The following is a 23,184-nucleotide window of genomic DNA, read 5'->3' as shown; positions in this document are numbered from 1 at the left end:
TATTAAAGTTTGCTTAGTTCACTGTTTATGAGTGAGCTAGGGGAGGCAGAAGACAAAAGGACTTTTTTGAAGAGATATAAACAAATAAAAAATAAAAAGCAATGCTGTTGTTTCATAATTAAATAAAAAAATAAATCAATTAAAAAACTAAAAGAAATTTCAAAGGAGCAAAGCCACCTCAAAACCACTTTGCACTCAACACCATGACTTATTGAGATCATTGGATCTTCTGACCCTGAGAATCTGTTTTTGAACTAGACACTCACGTCTCCCAAGATAGGGCCAGAGTAGGCCATGCTGAGTGGGTGGGATGGGAGCTATGGGGTCTCTTGGGCCTTTTTTTGAGGTGCTCAGGTTCTGGGGAGAGGGAGAGGGTGTGGCTTGTCTAATAGTGGTGCTAATAAAATGTATCTCTCCAAGTAGGTGCACCTTGTAACTTGCTCTCAACTTGTTAATGGAGAATAATATGTTGCTTATTTCCAGGTATAGTACAGCTCTGAGATTACCAGAGTTTAGTAGACTATATTGTAACCTCAAAGTTTAAGGAGAAACAACAACTAGGGTACTTGATGTTACATTTTTATCAAGATTTCTAGCCATGAAGTAGAGAGAGCTAACACGTATTGAATAATAGTCATGCAACTTTGAACAAATGACTTCATTTTCTGTGCCTCAATTTTCTCATCTAGAGAATAAGAAATTTGAGTCTTACCTTGCAATGTTGTTGTGAGAATTAAATGTCATTAGGCTTCGAACATATTCAATAGACGGAGGCACAAAATGAAGTGTTGGCTATGATGAATTCTCAAAACAATTGTTTTTATGTATTTTCAACCCATTTTACAGTTAGGAGAACTGAGTGACAGAAAGGTTAACAAACTTGCCCAAGGACATACAACTAGTAAGCGTCAGAACAAATGAGGATTCAAAGGCTCACCATGCGTTCTCACACCTCTGCCTTCCAGGGGCACCTCTTTACTGCAACCTCAGCACCCAAGGGCTTCCACTGTATTCCTATAGCAGTTCTCAAAGCTGCCACTGTGTTCCTATGGCAGTTCTCAAAGCTGCCACTGTGTTCCTATGGCAGTTCTCAAAGCTGCCACTGTGTTCCTATAGCAGCTTGCCTGGATCTTTCTGTTGAATTTCCCCACATCCTAATTTTATATTTTTTCTTTTCAGCAAACTTTCCCCTGTTAATCCCTCCTTCAGTGCAACCTTGTTAGCTTTGAGGACACACCCCTGGCTAGGCCTGGACTTACGGGGCCGCCTCTTCCCACCCCTTTCCTCTGCTTCAGTTTAAAGTGTCACCAGATACCTCTGGTTCTCTCCCTTTGCTTTTAGCCCTCACAGGGGCAGGAGGCACCAAGACTGGGCCCAGAACTCACAGTCCTAAGGTGACAGGGAAGGGGTCTCGGGGGAGCAGTGACTCCCCTCCAACCCCTTCTTCACAGGGACTGTGGCAACCAAAGAAAACCAACCAGGAAAATGAAGAACTTCTGGTAAGACCGTGACACTTTGAAGAGCTGTGGGGAGTCTGGGCTGGGGGCGCTCAGGACCAAGGGTCTGTGTTTTTGCAGCAGCAGTAGGATGAGGAGAAATCAGAGGCAAGGTGAGAGACAGACAGATGAAAGAGCAAGATGAGAGTAATCACTGAAGACAGAAGAGAGAGAAAAAGAGAGAAAGAGACAGCTGCAGAAAGAGAGGCAGAAAATCAAACATAAAAGAAAAGACAAGGAAATAAGTATAGAAATAGTGAGACAGGTAGACGCCGAGAAGATGAGGTTGATAAAACAAGGACAGTGAGTGCTGGACACATATGAATTTATTACATTTCTCAGTAAAGTTTCAAAGTCAAAATAAAAAAATAAACCATATTGGTATTTGATCACCTACATTAATTAGGTTTACCAGGTTTGAAAATATGAAAGTAGTCCTCTTCTGGAGAGACTCCTTTTTGAGTCATTTTTCTTCTTTCTACCTTCAGGAAAATTCCAGTTTTCTTCTCTGTATGCAGTTTCGTGGGACCCTGGGCATCTGCGGCTATCAAGCGTCACCCAAGTAAGGGCCATAGTTTTTAGATTTTGAAATATCACTTGTTTCCAGAAAGGACTGGGCAGGGCTGGGGCTAGGTGCAGACTGAGTGAGGCATCCACGATCCTTCATACCCTCAGTCTCTTCCATCCTGCTTCGGGCCACGGAGATACTCTAGTGCCTGTTTTTTTGTGGTCGATGCTGGGTATGGACAGTAAGTCCTGGCAGTGATCCCAGTTGGCAAGAAGGCCCATCTGTCTGCTCCAGTGTCTAGTGCAGTGCCTGGTTCAGAAGGAGATTGGTAAAGTTTGGGTGACTATATGGAGGAATGAATTAGTAGATCGATGGATGGATGGATGGATGGGCGGACCTCGATAATCTGGGGCCAGGGAGGTGTAAAGAGTATTTTTGATGTACCGTGATGACTAGGCCAAAGCTTTGTAACTGGGTAATGCTTTTTCTGAACTTTCGGAAGTCTCTGTTGTCAGATGAATCTTAGCAAGGCACTGAGGTTGGACAGTGACAAGAAGCCTAATGTGGTGGTGAAAAATGTCTTCCTCCCTGCAACTTCCCACTTGTGCAAGGAGAACCCAATTCTAATCTAGGATTTCTCATCAAATTGAGGGTTTAATCCTTCTTGTGATGATTTTCTTCATCTTGTTACTTTTACCAATTCTAGGATGCTAGCAATAATCTAGTTGGGACCTTTACTTGATCTCTTAGAATGAGTTTTTGAAATCAAATTTATGCTCTATATTCTATTTAGGATTAATGAATCCCAAGACTTCCCCATTTCTCTCCTCTAGTTGACAAAAATTCCTAAAAATTCTACTCTCTAGAACTGCCTCAAGGCTGGCTCTGGATAGTCATTGAAATTCTAAAATTTATGGTTTTTAAGGAATAATTTTCTAGCCCAAACCACCAGAAGTTTTCCAAACAGGCTTCTGACCCTGTGCAATTCAGGACATTATGCATTTTTGGTTCCAAAAAGAACAAATTCCTAACCTCTCCAAAAGGAACATTTTACCAGCACAAATTATTAAAGCAACCTTGTGCCTTGTATCCCTTCCAGGATGAGTGGAAGGTGAAAGAATTATAATTGTAGAGGGATAGAGTTAAAGCCAAATACACTACTTATAAAGGAGCTGATATAATATTGTATTTTAAATAGTTGCTAAGTTATTATTATTGTTCCACCCTGGTCTTTTACAGGATTCCCTGTCAATTCAGATTCTAACGGTGGAAATGAACTCTGTCCAAAGATCAGAATTGGCCAAGATGACTTACCAGGCAAGTAGCAATGTATCACATTGAAAATGCATGCTTTCTGTAAACCTGATATATTCTTTTATGTGGGACAGTTGTGGAAAGGAATAAAACCAATTTCATTTTGGACTTTTCATTTTGTATTCCCTTTCTATAGGGTTTGACCTGATTTCTCAGTTCCAGGTAGATAAAGCAGCATCTAGAAGAGCTATCCAGAGAGTTGTGGGATCAACTGCATTACAAGTGGCTTACAAATTGGGAAATAATGTAGACTTCAGAGTTCCAACAAGGTAATGTGTCTAAAACATTTTATCTAATTATCTGCCTCAAATGCATTTTTAAAAATGGATAGTGATCTAATATTAGAGCATTTTCTCATACTCAATGCTTCTCGGATCATAATTATATTTAAAGATGAAGGAACTTATTTACCTACCTATCTTCAGTGCCTGAATACTGGTCTTCATGTTTTCAGTATGTAATTTACTTTCCATTTCAGGAAAAAAACATCACTGTGACTACTATACACTGATTTAGGACATGTTCTTATTACTTTTCTTTCTGTTTTTCTATAATTTGTTTGGTTTTGACTGAAAGGACCCTCTGTAAAAAGTGCCAGAGGTTAAGCATAAATTTAACTAGAAGCCACAGAGTGGATAGAAGACTCACAAGGGTGCTGTTCAAGTATTGTGGTGCTGAAATATTTAATAGACCCGCACTTCCTCTGCTTGGCTCCTGGCAGACACTAAACAAAAGCAGAACTAAAATGATTATAACAGAAACAATGGTCATGATAATAATAAAATAAATTCCCGACTTCACTGATCTTCTTCTCTTGAACCAAGCCTTTTAGTCTTTAAATTATTTATAACTGACACACTTTAGTGTATGTGTGTTAAGTCCTCCTCATTATGAATGAACTTCAGTGATTTAGTTTTGATATACCTTTGATATACCTAAATACCTTGTCTGTGATTCTTGTAACTATTATATATTTTAGGGTACTGCAAAAAAGTAGAATTAATATTCCTTTAGTAGACAAATAAGAAAATCAGGACTTTGGTAAAGATTAAGATATAAAGGTAAATAATAGTTAATTAGGACAGGAAAATAATATCAAAGCTCAAGTGTTGATAAAAATAAAAAAATTGATCAAATTAAAATAATCTGATATAATATAGTACGAGATTGCAGGTAGAAATACATATTTTGAACATACAATATATTATTATATATTTTATAATACAACCATAGTGCATGTATAAGCTCTTTTTATAAATTTACTAATTAATATCAATCTCATCCTCATCACAACCCTATGATGTAGGGGCATTATTATCTTTATATTATGGGGAAGGAGACTGAGCCCTAAAAGTTTAATGTATTTGTGTAAGGTTACAAAGTTGGGACATGCTGGGAGGATTGAAACCCACGCAGCATGGTTTCCAGAGGTTGTGTTTTAACCACTACTCCATCCTGACCCTAGAAAATCACTTGGAAAGATTATTGGCATGATAACAGCTACACTGACTTTTTTTTTTTTTTTTGCTTATATTTTCTTTTCACGTACAGTTGTGCTCTTAAGCTTCTAAATTTTTTTCTTTGATAAAACAACTAAACATGACATAAGACTCCCAAGGCTGACTTAATTTTCTATTCTGTGATTTGAGATTGCAATCTGGACTGTCATTAACTCTAAATTCAGAGATTGATCAACTTGAGGCCATATAGCTCCCCTACCTCCTGCTCACCTTTGTGGTGGTGGTTGTTTTTCTCTAAATCGTGCACCCAGGCTATAACCAATGTCTCATATTCATTACATCCTTGACTCTCTGCCCCCACAAAGACTAAAAACTCTTGTTTTACTGTCAAGGCTTATTAAAAGATGAGAAAAGGAGGAAGGAATTAGGAGAAGGAAATAGGAGAAAGAAAGAAAAAGACAAAGGGAGAGTCAGAGGGCTGAGATATGTGGAGTCCCAAATAGGCAGTAAAATCTATTCTCGGGCAAGTTACTTTAACTGTCTTTGTTTCAGTTCCCTCAGATTAAAGTCAGCGATAGTAAGAACTATGTTGTAAGGTTGCTATGTAGAGTAAATGTTAATAACTGGAGAGTGCATGAACAGAGCCTGGTATTCAGTGGTATTAGGTAAGTGTTTATTATTAGTGGTGGAAAGCACTAGAAGAGGAGAGTGTATATAGATGAGAGTATTTTCTCTTAGTGGATCCTTTCTTTTCCAGCTGCCCTCTAAGCCCTCCTCATTCAAAAGCCAGGTGACAGGGAGGGTAGAAATGGGAATACAGGGAGTAGACAATCTTGGTTTAAAGGGATTTTCTGTGTTGGAGAATATAGGCCCTGAGACAGCGAAAAGAAACTATTAGCAGGATCTTTGTTGGAGGAAAAGTAGAATATGGTATATGGAATTAATGTGATAGAGTCACAATTTATCCTTATTTATCTTTTCAATTTTTGAAAGCTTATGAGACACGTAATTTTTTTGCTGTCTTTTATTCTTTAGACATAATCATTTCGCATTCTCAACTCCCATTAACAAACATCTTGCTTATTTGCCTTAAAAACACAGTCTTTAGCTTTCTTTGGGTCAAGGTCATAAACAATATTCCAAGGCTCAAAGACTTTTTAATCTTTTATTCAAATCCTTATGGTTCTTCATTTAAGGTGCTCTGTGAAGATTGTAACATAATGAAATAGATCATTTATAGACCCAACTTCTTTTAAATTATGCATGCTGGCAAGTGTACTTATCGATGTGTACAGCTTATTTGCAAGAGCAGAATTTCAGGTGTTCAAAAAAAGTCAATGGGGCTGGCTGTTCTATAAATTAGACTTGTGAGACTTTTAAATGGTCTTAGGTATGTATGAATACATACATACTTTATTAATATGAGTAATAAAATAATTTTTCCTCTTACCATATTGACTTACTGTACTAGTATAGTTAGAAAAATGAATAACGTGATACATTATATTTGTACACATATCCACACGTATATATTATCTTCATATGTGCAGAGAGAAAGAGACAGATAACCTTGGTTTAATACATATTTACAAATGAGGTATTCATTCAGCAACCCCAACCACCCCTTTTTCTAGTTTTGGGCATTACATACACCAAATCCCAGCTTCAAATTTATCAAGGTCAGTTAAATGAGTTGTAGAAACTTCCATAAGATTTTATAGTTATATAATAGGCATTACATACACCAAATCCCAGCTTCAAATTTATCAAGGTCAGTTAAATGAGTTGTAGAAACTGCCATAAGATTTTATAGTTATATAATAGACAATACATTATATTGTCATTAGTGAACCTTAGTATCTTCTCTAGGGGTCATTCTGGAATAGGTATAATTCTGAAAAATATAAAGTCAAAGAGAATATGACAAACAGATTGAAAAACAGAAAATATATTAAAAACAAATATCTGGAATGATGTGCTAGACAGTTCCACATGGGAAACAGCAAATGGTTCTTGTATAAATTTTTCTTCTTTAGCTTCAAACTGAATATTTTTAAAGGTACATGGTCAAACCTCCTGTACACTTGCCCTATATAAAAGATATATGGTGAATTGAAAACTCTGCAATAATAATAATACACATCACCAGTGATCATATAAAAATGTGCATTGATAAAGGAATTCACCCAGTACCCTAAATACAAACCAAAATATTAGAAAATAATGGCTACAAGGAAGACTCAGATGATAAAAGGAAGGGTACTCAGATGAGAAGTTTCACAGTTTTGTTATCCTTATAAAACTAAAAAAGCAATACAATTTGTTGAGATAGTTGTCCCTTTTATGGAAAGTTTGCAAAAATATTTAAGAAAAAGAAGTTAAAGGTTTGTTTATGATATCAGAAGAGATAAAATTTTATAGTTAAAGTCAAAGTAAAGGCAGAAAATCTTAGCAAATTGAAGAGGGATACACAACAAAAGTTTGACCTAAAGGAAGGTTATTTGGGACTCTGGGTCCTGGTCCATAACTGTTCTCAGAAATACCAAATTTTATTATTTAGCACAGAAAATTCAATGGCATCTAGTTTGCCTAGCATTCCTTCCTTGCTTAGGAACTTTTCTATGCTTAGAAGCAGGAAGGTAGAAGGATAAAACCTTCAAATCCTTGAAAGATGGTGTTTACATTTAACATGTTCTGATTTTTAAAGTTCAGTCTTTAGCTTCTAGTAGGTTGGCTTCAACAGAAGATCCAGGTAGCTGGGACAGCTCCAGGTTATGGTCTTTATATAGACTGGAGATGCCTCAGGGACACAACCTGTCTTATGCTACCATTTAAAGTAATAAAGGAATTAGCAATGTTACAGTCTCAGTTGGCAGATTAAGGAAAAACTGGGTTGGAGTAGAAACATAAGAACTGGTCACCTTTCCCTTGTCACACATCCAGTGACAAGCTGCTACTTTAACATAGTATTTTGAACTCCTTAAAACAACAAACACCCCCCCACCTGAGCAACATAGTGAGACCCTGTCTTTACAAAAAATTTAAAAATTTAGCCAGACATGGTGGCACATGCCTGTAGTCCCAGCTACTTGGAAGGCTGAGGCAGGAGATCACTTGAGCCCAGGAGTTTGAGATTGAAGTGAGCTATGATGATGCCACTGCACTCTAACCCAGGTGACAGAATGAGAGCCTATCTCAACAAACAGACAAACAAACAAACAAACAACCCCCCCCCCAAAAAAAAACATACTCAGTGTGAAGAAGCATCTAAGGTCTCTACAGTTACTGATTCTCAAAATGCTTATGTGGGTCTTGGATATAATTATGGAATGGAATTCCCAAGCAGTTATGAAAATAACAAATAATCTTAACATGTTACATTAAAATAAAAAATTAAAAGCTGCTGCTGACTGCTTTAAGTAGTTTCATAAACTAGTAGAGCTGATTTGGATTTCTAATGATTTTGTCTCTCACTTGTGAAAGAATTGTTGCCAAGAAGTCTGCAAGAATGTGTTTTTTGGCTGAGATGAAATTGCTGAACAGTAGCTCTTTGGGAATCATAAATAGTAATATTGTTGGGATTATGTGGCATTGGGAACCTTCCTTAGCTATGAGGGAGGGTTTTTTAAAACATGTATTTTAAGATGGAATGATTGAACTTCTGTGAAGGCCTTTATTAACAGTCATGAAAGAACAAATACTATATAGTTTTTCACACTGTAGCCTTTCCATGGGTCAAGAATCTAACATAAAAAGAGAATATGGTAAATATGTATGGGTACAGAAAACATCATTGATATTTACTATTTTAAAATTATACTTAGGAATTTATATCCCAGTGGACTACCTGAAGAATACTCCTTTTTAACTACTTTTCGGATGACTGGAAGCACACTTGAAAAGAACTGGAACATTTGGCAGATTCAGGATTCCTCAGGGAAGGAGCAAGTTGGCATAAAGATTAATGGCCAAACAAAATCCGTTGCGTTTTCATACAAAGGACTGGATGGAAGTCTCCAAACTGCAGCCTTTTCGAATTTGCCCTCCTTGTTTGATTCCCAGTGGCATAAGATCATGATTGGTGTGGAAAGGAACAGTGCTACTCTTTTTGTTGACTGCAACAGGATTGAATCCTTACCAATAAAGCCAAGAGGCCCAATCAATGTCGATGGCTTCGCTGTGCTGGGAAAACTTGTAGATAACCCTCAAGTTTCTGTTCCAGTAAGTATAAAACCATGATCTAAGATTAAAGCAAAAACATGCTGCTAAAAATTAATACCTCAGACATCTTTGATAATCAGTTGAATATCTTAAACAACAGTTATTCATTTTAAAAAATTGACTCAAGCTCTTATTCAAAAAGCTTTCAATGCCTATTTTGAGCGTAGCGTGTACCAGATGGAATGCAGAATCAGAGGAAGTTACATAGATAGCTTCCGGTCTTGAGGAGCCTAAAGTTTCCTTGGAAGGTGTTACATGCCCACCTGGAGCACCCAGAATCCTTCTGAGGCAATTTAGAAAGAAAGCCATATTGGTGTGGCACTTACTGTGCTTTTATAATTCATGAGAATATTCAAAGTAAGGTTAAGATGGGTGATAGATTTAGTCAAGAATCCCAGGTTTCTTAGAAGCAATGGACTTTAAAATGGAAAGATTTAAATTAGCAAAAGAATGGGAGAAAGTGCATTCTAGCTGAGTGTAAGACCATTAAGGGAAAAAGAAGCATAGAATAGGTAGGGCACATTCAAAGGTCTAGGACTGGCTGATTTGAATGATGTATCATGATATATATGAAAATCTGGGAGTGTGCGTGTGTGTGTGACCGGATGAAGGATGCTACCTACAGAGTGGTGAGATTGGAGTTTAGGATATCTGATCAACAAGAATGAAAATTATATAGATGGCATAATATTTATCTACTTAGGAGTAGATCTTGCATGCATGTTATAGAAGTAAAGGATTTTAAGGCTCTCTGTTCATGGTTTTACTATAAGTATCCATGGTTATAAAGGTAAGGAATTATATAATGACAAAGTAATTGTGCCAACTAGTACCATATAGTTCTATCATTTCGAATTGTTACACTTTTGCTGAACAATCCTTTAAAAGGCTATTTTATAATATTATAACAGGAATTTAGAAAATATAGCTTAGAGGACAAGTGTCTCTTTGGGGAAACTAAAGAATTTCGAGCTCAATAAATAAACCATTGATGGCAACGCCTCCCCCTCAACCCCGTCATAGTGGTATGGAGCTGTTACTTTCTAGTCGCAAGCCCCATATCATGGAGTGTAGCAGAGGTGATACAATGATTTTGAATTGTTTCTGTGTACTTCTCCAAAGAAAAAAGGTTATCAGGGACAGGGATTTCAGTAATGGAATTGTTCAAATAACTTGGTTTCAAGGGAAGAATTGTGATTAGTGTGAAGGGTAGTGTGAAATTTCTATATTCTGTGATGGACAGGAAACAATTTGTAACTGTCACGCTACCACTCTGGCTTGTAGACTCTTGAGAAAGTATTTCTTCATTTAATGAGTTATCACACCTCGAGTGGCTGGGTTAGAAAGTCGATGGGACCACTGTTGTGCTATCTTGAAATTTTGTGCAGCAAGATCTTTGCAATGATACAGGAAAGGATTTTAGATAACACCAAACTTCTGCAATAGCTGCGTCATTTCTGGATGACAGGTGAGGGGGAAGAAACTTTAGGTTATTTCCTCACTGTTATGAATATCAATTGAGTATTTACAAATTGATTTATTGATTCTTTGGCTTTAAAAAATATTTTAAGTGTTTATAGTTCTGAATTCTGGATGCTAAGATGCTATTAAATTGTCTGATTGCCAGGATAGTAAAGTCTCAATATTACTTCACTACATTATAGTCTTGCCAATAATGTCATAGCTGATTGTAGGTTTTCTGCCAAGTCTAGTCTCACATAACATTGGAGACCAGTTAGTAGAAATTATCTTCTGTTTTATTCTTCCACGTGCAGAATGCAACTAGAAACCTGGCAGCTGGTTTTACCTTATGCTTCTGGTCCACGAAGGGGAGCTTTTCTAAGTCACTATGCTGTAACCGATGTTAAAAAGAATTTGAAATAGGCATGTACAGATTTGTTTCTTCAGACTGAATTCTGACTCCCCTAGCAGGAAACACAAAAGAGACTTGGGCCTAACAGCCCATTAAAGTTCCATATTGGATGATGATAGTGTTGGTGGTGGTGGTAGTGACAATAATAGTTAAACTAGATCAAGGTTATAGGCCAAAAAATCCTACCCACATTCAAGGACTGGAAGTGACAATGTGTTCTTCAACCTTCACTCTGTATAAGACAAAGAATTAGAAAACTATGTAAGAAAAGCCCACTTATGCTTATTAAAAATCATCCTAATACCCTTAATATACCAATTTAAAGTTCTCAAAATGCTTCCATTCCCATTAACTTCTTTGATCCTGGCAACAACTTTAAAAGACAGCAAGTACAGATAGTGTTATCTCCATTTCTCAGCTGAAGAAGTTACCTCAGGTAGGTCTCTTGGCTTGTAAGAAGCAGGGTTAGGCACAAAATTTCTAATTTATCTTATTTTCTGCTATGCCAGCTAGTTTTCTTTTGATAAAATGAAAAATATGTGCAGCCATTCATGTTTCCTTATAAAGCATGTCATTATTCTTACCTTGGAAGGCATTTGTGATATGTCTCCATAATTTACTTCTCAAGAAAAACAAAATAAATGTTAAAAAAAAAATAAAAAGAAAGAAGATTGGACAATATAAAACACGTCCTCAGACATTAATCCTACTTGTTTATTCATTTAGAAAACTTTCACTGGGTACAGATATACCGGGTATACAAAGTCAGATACATCACAGGCTTTGTATTCTTCAGTATATTGAGAATGAGGAGTTGAGATAAGTAAACAATCACAATATAACATGATAAGGACCATGACAGCGACAAGTACTGTGTTCCAGGAAGCACACAGAAAAAGCTCCTCACCAAGAGCAGGGCAGGGAGGCCTGAGAGTGGAGGTCAAGGATGTTTCCTGAAGGATATGATGTCTGAGAAGAACCCCGGGGATGAATAAGTTATCCAGGAGAGGAGAAGGTCCACTGTTCCAGGCAAAAGGACTCTCATTTAGAAATTCTTACATATATCAATTCTTTTCTTTTCAAGCCATTAGTCTTCCCACACCATTCCTTACTTTTCAAAACTGAAGAGAGGTAAAGGCTCATACAAGTCCACAGACAAAGCCCAAGTGTCCATTAGTTGTCCCTACACTCTTGTTTTTATTGTATGGCCTATTATCTTGGACTTCTCACCAACTTGGTTAAAATCCGAAGTTGCTGGCAATTATTGAAGATCGACAATGACTATCTGTCTCTTTGAGATCTTAGAGAGTGATGGGGTAGTGATATGCACATATTCTAAGAGGTAGAAGAACTGTACCAATAGGTCATCTTTCTCTCAATTCGAAGACAGCAAATATTCAGTATTACAGTGTAAAAAATTGTAAATTAAAATGAAATAGCATGAAACGAGAGCATGAAAACAATAGATAGCAGTATATTTTTCAAATTTTCTTCATGCAGTTGGATTTGTTCTAATCTCTGACTCTCTACGTTAATTGAATACTTTTTTTGAGGGCCGACCCTTGGTTTTCTTTGATAGATAAATCAAAAACAAGATGTCCCTTGTAAAGACACTGTCAGATGTCAAAAGGTAGCCCCAGCAACTGCATACTAAAAAATGCAATTGAAAACAACATTTGATGGATCACTAATGCTAAAAGACTCACTTATATTGTACTTGTTTGTGATTTCCCCCCTGCTTATCCTATCTTTGTTCCCTTTCCCTTTTTTAAATGAAAAAGAGAAGCCAATTTCAAAAGGTTTTCATAAGGCTTGTGCTACAGCTGTTCACGTGATCTACAACTCAAATACCTTCTCATCATTCATGGTTATTTAGTGGGCTCAGAGCATTTTATATTTTTTCCCGATGCACTGCTGCAATACATTGTTAGTTTGATTTTAAAGCAATAAATCCCATATTTTCTATTCTCCTTTGTGCCAATATTTTAGGATGGTGCCATTTATCCCACTGCAAAGCTCTGTTTCCTGGCAGCATACCATAAAAACATGTTATTTTATGACAGGTTCTTTATTGTTTGTTGTCAGCATGATTGCCTAGGAGAGTTATTTGGTATAGCTCTATTAGAAGACAAAGTTGGCCTTTCTCCCTTTTCAGAGATGTACACTGGGAGTTTGGGCTTGTTTGAGGGGAGATAAAAGTTTATGTGGCTACACAAATATATTATTTAAGCCATTCTTTATACTTGTGCATATTCCAAATAAACCAACATGGAATATGATTAATTAGACAGGTTTAATGCTTTTAAAAATATATTTTCAAATGTGTTGCTCCTTGTTTGTCTTCATTAGATTCAGAGAAAATGTGAGAGCTGGCAAAACTCTTGGTGGTTTTGCTTTTTCTGTATTCCACAGAATTGAATCGCACTAACCTCTGAATGTAAAAACAATGAAAGTTTCATGAATTATAATATGGAAAAAATAAATCATGAGGTTATGATTAATATTATTTCTGGAATTTGAGAAATATTGCAGAAAAGTTATGTTTTTAGTGGTTTAAGGGATGCACAGTATCTACTGTGCATAATATCTAAACTAAGTTTGCTTATTAAATTATTTTGACAAGTACATATTTTACAAATACTCTTTCACTTGAAAGTACTAAATTAATAAAAAGAAATGGTAATATTATCTACACATATCCATAGGAGATACTTTTTATAAAACTTGACTCGATTAAAATATTTTTGAATGCTGAGTGTCAAAACAATTTTTGGGAGATGGAACCTAGCCTGCTGCATTACAAACCATATTAACATCAGCTGGGGTTTCCACCAGGTGGCGATGAAACGAGAACACACAGAACGTAGAGCTGCTAACAGAGGAGTCAGGATTGAGGGGAAGAGGATGTGGATAACTAGGATAAAAACTAAATGCTGGTTAAACTTGCTTTTAATCAAAAATTAAAAGCACTAAAAATTTTTTACTGGCCTCAGCTGTTTCTATACTGTTGCAATAAAAAAATCAGGGGTATTAGTTTTTATATTTCTATAAAAATGTATATGGGCTAAGATTATAAAGAAATCTTTGTTCATGTTAATCTCTGTATGGTTGAATTTTTTGGTTACAATGTGGTGTCAACAGAATCATGGCTTTTCAGAGCTGCAGGAAACTTTGAGCACATCTACTCCAAACCACTCAGTTTATATGTGAAGAAATTGAAATCCAGAGAGGGAAAGGAGTTTGCCCCAAATCATAATCAAACCAGAAGGCAAATACTATCAATTCTTTTATTACTATATCTACTATTCATCTCTATGTATTCATTCATTAACATTCAACAGCTATTTATTAAACATATGCTAAGTTATAGGACTTATTTTAGGTGGTGGAAGAAACAGACAGAAATTAATGTTCCAATGTATACGTTCTGGGGAGAGGAGACAGACACAGTGAATAAACGAGTACCTGTAAGGTATGCCAGGTGATCATAAATGCTATGGGGAAAAATGAAGAAGGAAACTGAAGTGCCTCACTGAGAAGAAAATATTTTAGCAGAAACCTGAAGGAATTGGGGGAATTAGCATGTGGACATCTGGGGAGAAGGGTTCCAGGAAGAGAGAACAGTGAGTGAAAAGGATTGGTGCTGGTATTGTCTTACATTTGAGGACCACCTGGACACCAGTGTGGCTGGAATGAGACTGAGGAAGGAGGCAATGAGGCTGGAGGGTAACATGATAAAGATGGGTGGGGAAGTTGTGTTAGCACCTTTGGCTTTCATGCTGTGTGAGATGGGTAGCTATCAGATGGTTTTGGATAGATAAGCAGTATGTTCTCATATTTTAAAAGGATCTCTTAGGCTGCCATGTTGATAATATACCATGGGGGACGAGAAGGATAGAAGCACTTAGGAGCAAGGGAGATCTTAACTACTGCAATAATTCCAGCAGAGATGGTCTTGGTTTGGAAGAGGGTGGTAACGGTGGAGGTGGTGCAATGTCGTCAGATCCCCATATATTTTGAGGGTAAAGAAAAAAGAATTTGGGGTGTAAGAGAAAAAGAGGAATCAAGGATGAGCCAATATTTTGGGCATGAGTAATCAGAAGTATAGAGGTGCCATTTACTGACCTGGGAAAGACTGTGGGAAGAGCAGGTATTAAGGAGAAAATCATGAATTGGTTTGGAATGTGTTAGTCTGACCAGGAGTTTGCTCATTATTAGACATCACAGTGAAGACGCTAAGCAGGCAGTTAGATGTGTGCTTCTGGAGTACAAGAGACAAGTCCTGCTGGGAATAGAACTCTGGGGGTTGTCAACATGTATATGGTATTTAAAGCCATAAAATCACCAAGAGATTAGTGTAATAGAGAAGTTCTAGGACAGAGTCCTGAAATAACCAACATTTAGAGGTTGCTGAGTTGAGAAAGATTTTTCAAAAGAGATTAAGAAGGAGGAGTCTGTGATATTGGAAAGGATCAGGAGATTGTGGTGCTCTGGCTAGTATTTTAAAGAGGATAGAATAAGAAATTGACTCAAGTGCTGTGGATAGGTAAAATAAGGACTGAGAGTCAACTGTTGGGTGGGTTTGTTTATGTATTTATTTTTAAAAGCTAGTCAAATTTAGCAGTGGAGTGGGGGGGGGGTGTTGTATTGGGTTTAGAAACCAATGAGGGTGACCTTAAGAAAAGACTCATTGGAGGGTTGGGAGTGAAAGTCTTATTGGAAAGGGTTCAAGAGAAAATGAGGAAAGGAATCGGAGACAATGAATATAGACAGCTCTTTTGAGTTTTGTATAAAGGGGAACAGCTAATAGGATGGCAGCTGAAGAGGGATGTGAAATGAAGGGAGAGATTTTTTTTTTTAATTGGCAAATAACTCAGGATACCTCACGATAGTTCAGAGTGTAATGCTCCATGCTTTGCCACACTATCCTCCTTCTGACTCAAAGGATCAGGCATTTATGACCAAATGAATCTCCTTGAGATGCCTTTAATATCAGGTCACCTTTCCCCATCTCCATCCCTTGCAAAAAAATCTTTTAATGACAGTTGAATGGTAATCTATGCAATAATATTCAAATTCCTTAGCTTAGAATTCAAGGTCAAAAAAATCTGCTATCTACTCTACACCAGTGAATCTGGTCTCTTCTCTATGTACCACTTCCCACTTTTGTGCCCTGTTGTCACCTGCTCTGTTCAGAACCCTAACTTTCACACTCCCCATCTCTGCTTATGAAGACAGAAGTGAGGCTGCGGGGCATGGGGCTCCAGGGCTCCACTCACTTGTTACATGTTATCTGATCTTTTCATTGAAGACCTTCGCCAGAAAAATATCTCTGCCATCTCAACTGCTATAGTATTTATCGTCAAAAGCATTTTTGGCTTAGATATGGCCTTATATACTAGACATTTTTGTGTCTTTCATAGTGCCTATCTCAAAGCACATGAATGTGTTATATAAAAATATGTTGAATAAATAAATGATTATATACCAGGTCTGCTAACTCCAAATCTGCTTCTTTTTCCTTTCACCATTCTGCTGCAGCCTTTGGTATGATCCAGATGAGTGTTGCCTGCGTAACTAAATACCTAGCACTATGTCTGGAACTGCATGGCCTCGTCTACATAGAGTTGGGGAAATTTCTCATTTTGAGGCCGCTCAGAGCCTTCTGCTCAGTAACCAGGAAGCTTCACTTGGAGGAGAGCTTTTGTTATGGTAGAAACCAACATTTTGTCATAGACTGAAAGGAAGTTTGAAATGTGAGAATTCAAATATGTCTTTAAATCTTTGTTGCCACTGAAAACAAAAGCTTAATGAAACAACTGTCTTATTAGAAACATCTACCTTTAAAGAGCCTGTTTTTAGGTGTTTTATGTTTGTAAAATTTAATTGTAATTCAGTTTGCAAAAATCAAGCCTTGTGTCAATCTCATTAACATTGAGCCACATTTCATAGTTTGTCGTTAAAACACTCTCTCAGGAGGAAAAGATAGGTGTCTGGGGTTCATTTTTGTTTGGTTGTTATGAAGGGCTTAAATACCATCTTAATGTTTCCCAAAAACCTAGCAAAATAAGTAGAAATCACTAACCCTATTAAAAGAATGAAGAGTTGGGGCCAAAATTCCTTGCTTAAATGTGTTATCAGCTGGACATCAATCTATCCTCAAGAATGGAATTATACCTTAATGTCAATGACAACAGTCCTATAGAAAAGAACTGACTAATGCCAAATCTGAGCAGATGTAAGGCTACTCACACCACTCAGTCTTCTTTGAGACAGTGGAGAATTATTTTATGTTGAGAAGGATGAATTTTGCTAGGGAATTTTATGTTCCACTTAGTAAACCAAAAAAAAAAAAAAAAACCCTTCTTATTTCTCTACTTGTATTATTCTCAAGTGTTACAAATTATGAACTCATTGTGGGGAAGGGAATTATCTGCTTTTCCTAGAATGTTTCCTTAGTACTTGTCCTATATTGGGACTTCAAAAATGTTGACTGAAGGACTAAATTAAAATATTTGTCACATATATTTTGTCAGTGAGTATTCAAAGAGACAAATGATTTCAGGTATAAAAATGAGAAACGTGTGGAAATCAGCATTTTAGATGTATAATGAAAGTGACTTTTACCAAGGCACTCTGCCAATCTGCCTTCAAAATAATTAGCATGCAAATTGGAATTTATATTGCATGCCAAAAAATTGTTGTTGTTTTATAGATGATTATTAGCACGTAGGTGGTGTTTATGTGGATGCGCAGATGTGTTCAGAAACCCTTGATCTATGTGGCACTCTGAACAACCCAGCCTGTATTCACAGATGAATTACATTTTGTTCCCCCATTATCCCGTGCCACAATTGCAGCTCACATATTTAAACAGGTGTACCAATTTATCCAGAGAAAATTACATTTTTTAGAAAACAGCTTAATGAATTACTTCACATTTGCAATGAGTAGCTTTAATGAACTATTTAAACAAAGAATATAGGTTTTCCGGTTAGCCAAAACTTCCTTTTGTCTAAGTTCCCCTTTTTCTGGGGGTAGAAGGGAAGGACTTCATCGTCTCCAATTTTGATCTTCCATTCAGTAACCTCAACTCTGGATGATTCCAAAACAGTAGAAAAAACATATATTACTTCATTCTAGACTCAGCAGGTCTAGAATCCATTTGGCAGGTGGGGTGGAATGAAAATCACTATTGGATGAACAAAAAGAGGTAATATTTAGATGTGGGGCCTGGATCCTTAGCCAGACATTTGCATAATGCCAGTAGAATCTACTGACCAAGAAATATGGATGCAATTGGAAGTGCCTAGCAAGAAATGGAACATGGCTACAGGCTTCCTGTGGGATATAACATTTTTTTTTTTGCCTTGTTGCCTGAGGTTCTTTTCAGATTCAGACTTGGCAAGTCATCACTTGCTCTGTTCCTTTCCTGTTATCTTCTTTTTTCTTCCTTAACACTTGCTAAAAATGTAAGAAGTTATCAGGATACATTGGATTTCAAGTGTCTAGAAATTTTTATCTTTTCAACCAATGAGTAAAATTATACAAATTTAAAAAATTTTTAGTCTCCCCCCCACTGTTAGATTTCCCTCTAATTTTCTTCACCTTGGATCTTTCCTTTATTTTAAGCTGTGACCCCTCCATGGAGAATGTCTTCTCTAGCATACAATTTTTTTTCCAGGACTAGATTTTCGTTCTTCTACTTGTCTTCGTGGTTGCCACCTTTTTTTGCTGTCTCTGTCTCTAATTTCCCATCTAAAATTTTAGAACATATATTCCCTGTGGAGTTCAATAGGCCTGGATTTCAACCCAGACTTTGACACTTATTGGCTTTCAACTTGGACAGTTCTTCGTTCTCGCTGAACCTTGATTTGAAAGGATCTACCTGTTGAGATTGTGGTGCAAACAGAAATAGAAAATTAGTTTTGGTGGTCTGTTTTCCTGGCTAGGGCTATGATGGAGTAACTCAAAGCTAAAGACATCTACATCCAATTAATAGAGAAACCTGGGAAGGGCTTCCAGCCCATTTCCATTAGTAAATTGCTTTCAAAGAAAAGCAAAAGTCTTGGTCCAATGAGCTCACTCAGTTCCAGCTGGTCTCCAATCGCACAAATTCATCTCTCTCTTAAATGACCAGCTTCTGTCTTCCAAAGGAACCTTAACTGACTGTCTGCTACCTTTCTCCAGTTTGAACTTCAATGGATGCTGATTCATTGCGACCCCCTGCGACCCAGAAGAGAAACTTGCCATGAGCTGCCAGCCAGAATAACGGTGAGTCCTTTGACTACCTACTTGCAAAGGATACTTCTGCCCAGCTCACCCCACCCTCTCATCAACCTCCCCACCTTCTTTCCATAGAGAGTCTGTGCTTTGCTGCATTGAGCAAACCAGTGTTAAGGAAGCGCAGGTTCCACTCACAACCTGGCTGGTAGAAACCACCTCTGGGAGTCCGGTTTTCCCCTTGGTGGCTATGACCCTTCTCCCCGACTCCCAAACAACTCTTCAAGAACACTTGCAAATCTACCCGCGGATAGTGGCACGGGCCACGAGGGAGGGTCGGAGGACAACCAGAGGCTGCGTCAGGGGCAGGTGGGGCGCAGGCGGGGCTACGCGCTCAGGCCTCGCCTGTGAGGCCCTGCGGGGAAAGGGTTAAGGGAGACTGTTGTCATTCTATCCGTCCTCCCTGGCCCGCTAGCTCTCCTCCAATCCCCGGGACCCTCTCCAGGGCCATTCATATACAGGGGGAACGTACGCCTCCTAGGCCCGGACACCTTTGCAAACGCTATTCCCGGGGGCTCTTTTTTGCGGGTCCAAGTGCCATTTTATGCAAGTGACGGGTCCGGAAGCTTTGCCGGGCGACAGGCTGCAGAGCCGGGCCAGGGCATTAGCCGAGGGCGGCGGGCATGACCTGGACAGCGCGGAACCGCGGCGCCCTGGGGCTCTTGCTGTCAGGGCTCTGCTTGTGTGCGGCTCAAGTAAGTTGTGCGAGAGTTTGGGCGTCGCTTTCTCACTTTCTCCCCATCTTTTCTTCTCCAGCCCAGCCAGACCACCGACGAGGTAAGCTGGGGACGAGAAGTGTTTGTATTTTTTCAAGGCAAGGTTGGGGCGCAGCCGTCGGGGGAGCTGTGGGGAAGGCGCGGAGCATCCTCAGCTCTCCGACCTGCGTCGCCTCCAGCCAAGAGCACCTGCAGCTAGTGCAGTCGGAATCGGGGACCCTAGATGACCTCTTGGTCTGGGAAAGGGCACCTGTTCCTCCACCTGGGCCCTAACACTGCAGTCTCTGGGGCTGAAGGTAATAGGTGACTAGAGACCGAGGCTTAACTTTTAGCCTGTATTGCTTCTTACTCCCCCGCCCCCCGCCCCCGCACCTCCGGGTCACAGTCAAGAGGAGGCCTTGCTGGAGAAGGTGGGAATTCAGACAAGTTCCCTCTCCTGATCCTCCAGCCGGTGGTGGCTGCACTAAACCGTGAGTGATGCTAGCAGTGCCGGCGGCTCCTGGATTGGAGCTGGGCAGCCCTGGCTCACAAAAAAATTTCAGCAACTTCCTAAAGGCTCTGGTGTCTCCTCCCTCCCAAGCTGGAGAGGACCCGGCAGGCGCTGGAAAGCCCAGCTGAGGTTTGAGGTTTCTCTGACAAAGACCCCATTGTAACCTGTCTGGTCGTTGGAGTTTAGAAAAACAAAGTTTTCCTTGATGAAAGAGTCTTTCTTCTTCTTCTTCTTCTTTTTTAAATCAGAAGCAAAAAATGTCTCACATTCCCAAAGCAACATGTCCATACTATTTCAGAGGCCAGCATTACTTCTAGTACCATCAAAGGGTAGCTATTTGCAGGCGATAAAAAGGGTCAAAGCCTAGGGTCAGTCTGAAATTTGGTGTAGTTCTGAAGCGAGGTGCAAAGACCTCATGCAAGGGAATGTCACTGCAGGTAAAACTGAAATGAGGCCAGGTGCTGGTTTCACAGCGGTCCTGCCCTACTCCTCCTAAATCTTTTCAAGAATACCCCCCTCCCCCTTCTGAACATGGAAAGATTTACAGCTACACTGTGTCGCTCTGGGGTGGAGTGTCTCCATTCTTGGCTGTTTCATTCTGGCCAAACATTGACTTGCAATTACTGATTAAATCGAGGTATCGAATGATCCCCCCCCCTTTCATTTTTAAATCCCTTTGGGAAAAAAAAGGAGTTAGACTCTCCCTTTTCACAACCTCTCTCCAGCTTAGCTTAATGCACTCTGTACAGGTGAGGCCCAGGGAAGCCTCCTCCCACCTTAGGGCCGTCAGTCAATCCTGCTCTAACCTCACAGTTGACCTCATTCAGAGTATGGCGGGGCCCCCAACCTGCGCTTGCTAGGAAGCCTGAGACACATTTATTACATTGCGTTTCAAAAACCTGGGCTATGCAGGGAGGTATTGTTATCGGGAGGAGGCGGGGGTTTCTAGACACTGCGCCCAGTAGCTCCTTGTTCCCAACGTGCTCCATTAATCTGTGTCTGCTGTTTTTGCCAGAGAGGTCCCCCTGGCGAGCGGGGTCCCCCCGGGCCTCCAGGGCCCCCTGGGGTTCCAGGCATTGATGGCATTGACGTAAGTTTCTATCTCCAGGCGCCCTCTCTTCCCCTCCAGGCTCTTTCCTACTCCCCCTCACCCCGCCCCCGTAGCTCCTATGGGATTTTAGAGAGGGAGGGTCAGGGTCCCCCTTCCTATCACCTCCTTAAAGGCAGGATTGGACTTGGGTGAGAATTGGGGGTTGGGGGTGGGATCCCAGGAGCCTGAGAATTTTGGGAGGGGGAGATAGAAGTGTACCTATTGGTCATGAACCTCCACCTTTCGGCCTTTACCCTGTTCCAGTTGGATCCATGTGGTGAATCCACATGGGATTGTCCCGGGTGTGGTGGGGGTGGGGGTGGGGGTGGGGGGGGTGGCTGGTTCCCAGTGTCTCCCACTCAGACTGTGCTCTCCTTCTATCCCTCCAGGGTGACCGAGGCCCAAAGGGTCCCCCAGGCCCCGTGGTAAGTTGATGGGCCGGTTGTGTTCCACTTCCTTCCATTAGACGTGTTTTGCAGCAACATGTGTTCGAAAGGTCTCAATTTTGCACATTTTTCTCTCCCTGCCTTGTCCCCTACCCCTCACCTCACCGCTCAGGGTCCTGCGGGAGAGCCGGGAAAGCCGGGAGCTCCAGGCAAGCCCGGCACTCCAGGCGCTGATGTGAGTAGGCGGGTGCTGGGGAGCGTGCCAGCCTGGGGTGCGTGAGATCGTGTGTGTGTGTGTGTGTGTGTGTGTGTGTGTGTGTGTGTGTGTCGGCGGGTGGGAGGGTTTGAGAGAAGCGGGGAAGGGAGGGAGGGAGAGAACTCCGTGTGTCCCTGAACTGGCCGTGGTGGTGGAGCTGGCAGCTTTTGTAAAGGGGCCATCAAAGGTGAAGTTACATCTACCTCAAGGCTTCCTGGGGAGAGCATACTGCAGCTGGCTGACATTTCTTCCTCTCAGAAAACAGCAGGGGTATCTGCTTCCTGTCTCTAACAGTCAATTCCCTGCTCCATCCCGCCCCCGCCCCCACCAAAGTCTCAGCCCCACTGCTGGCACCGGGGGTTAGAAGTTGGGGGGTGGGATTGTCCTGGCCTTGGCTGGAGCTGGGGCTCACAGCTGTGCCTTTCACTAGCACTCTCTGGATCAATTTAGAAAAAGAAGCTGCAGGAAGGGAAAGGGGCAGAGCACCCCTAAATTCCAAGGACTATAAGTAAAAGAAAAATGTGCTTGAAGGAAGTGGGGAAAATGGTCAACACACATTGAATAGAAAATTCAAAACCAGTGTTCCCTCTTTCTGTGGTATTTTTTCTGACTGGCGTTGCTGACAGAAATGAGCTGGCTGGGGTTGCTTGAAGATTGGGAACCAGCAACCTTTTTTCCATTTACTCATCTTCACCCCCTATCTCCATCTGAAGGAAGTTCAGATGCTGAGTTATATGGTAAACCCAACACTAAATAATATTTCTTCAGAGTAAAATGACTTCAGCATGCTCAACTTCTCTTTCCATGCATTCTACTAATACTTAATGAGATCCCACCACAGACCACCTTAACTTTCTCCGTGCAAAACAAAGCGAAGTTAGGAAATGCTATCTGTTCTTGGAGAACATGTCATGGTGCATCCCTCAAGTTATCCTTCAAGTTACCACTCTTAGGTATTTTCCAAAAACTAAAGACCTTTCTAAATGAAAGAAAGCATCTGAAAACCTGCATTTATAATTCCAAGAATTTTTGACTAGAGTTTAAGACAGATTATTTTGAGAGAAAAATATGTAGCTCAGTTTTAGCTGTTA

At 39.8% G+C, this 23,184-nt stretch overlaps 1 protein-coding gene across 1 annotated transcript; it reads left to right on the top strand.

Moving 5' to 3' along the window:
* Positions 1 to 1,327: 1,327 nt before the first annotated feature.
* LOC138395532 (collagen alpha-1(IX) chain-like) lies at positions 1,328 to 23,184 on the top strand. The gene is made up of 11 exons (XM_069488393.1): positions 1,328 to 1,499; positions 1,985 to 2,058; positions 3,244 to 3,321; positions 3,455 to 3,587; positions 8,603 to 8,999; positions 19,063 to 19,146; positions 19,912 to 19,932; positions 21,377 to 21,451; positions 21,841 to 21,876; positions 22,010 to 22,072; positions 22,935 to 23,184. Exons 1-11 carry the CDS (start codon positions 1,486 to 1,488, stop codon positions 23,124 to 23,126), a joined length of 1,167 nt encoding a protein of 388 aa, XP_069344494.1. The 5' UTR covers positions 1,328 to 1,485; the 3' UTR covers positions 23,127 to 23,184.

Source organism: Eulemur rufifrons, chromosome 15, assembly GCF_041146395.1.
Source record: "Eulemur rufifrons isolate Redbay chromosome 15, OSU_ERuf_1, whole genome shotgun sequence".
Taxonomy (NCBI): Eukaryota; Metazoa; Chordata; class Mammalia; order Primates; family Lemuridae; genus Eulemur; species Eulemur rufifrons.
The sequence above is the reverse complement of the archived record's forward strand: the minus strand, read 5'-3'. Positions and strand labels throughout refer to the sequence as shown.

Coding starts and splice junctions, on each gene's coding strand:
- LOC138395532 (XM_069488393.1), top strand. Junction 2,059..3,243: donor GGCTATCAAGCGTCACCCAA/GTAAGGGCCATA, acceptor GGTCTTTTACAG/GATTCCCTGTCAATTCAGAT. Junction 19,147..19,911: donor AGCTGCCAGCCAGAATAACG/GTGAGTCCTTTG, acceptor TTTCTTCTCCAG/CCCAGCCAGACCACCGACGA.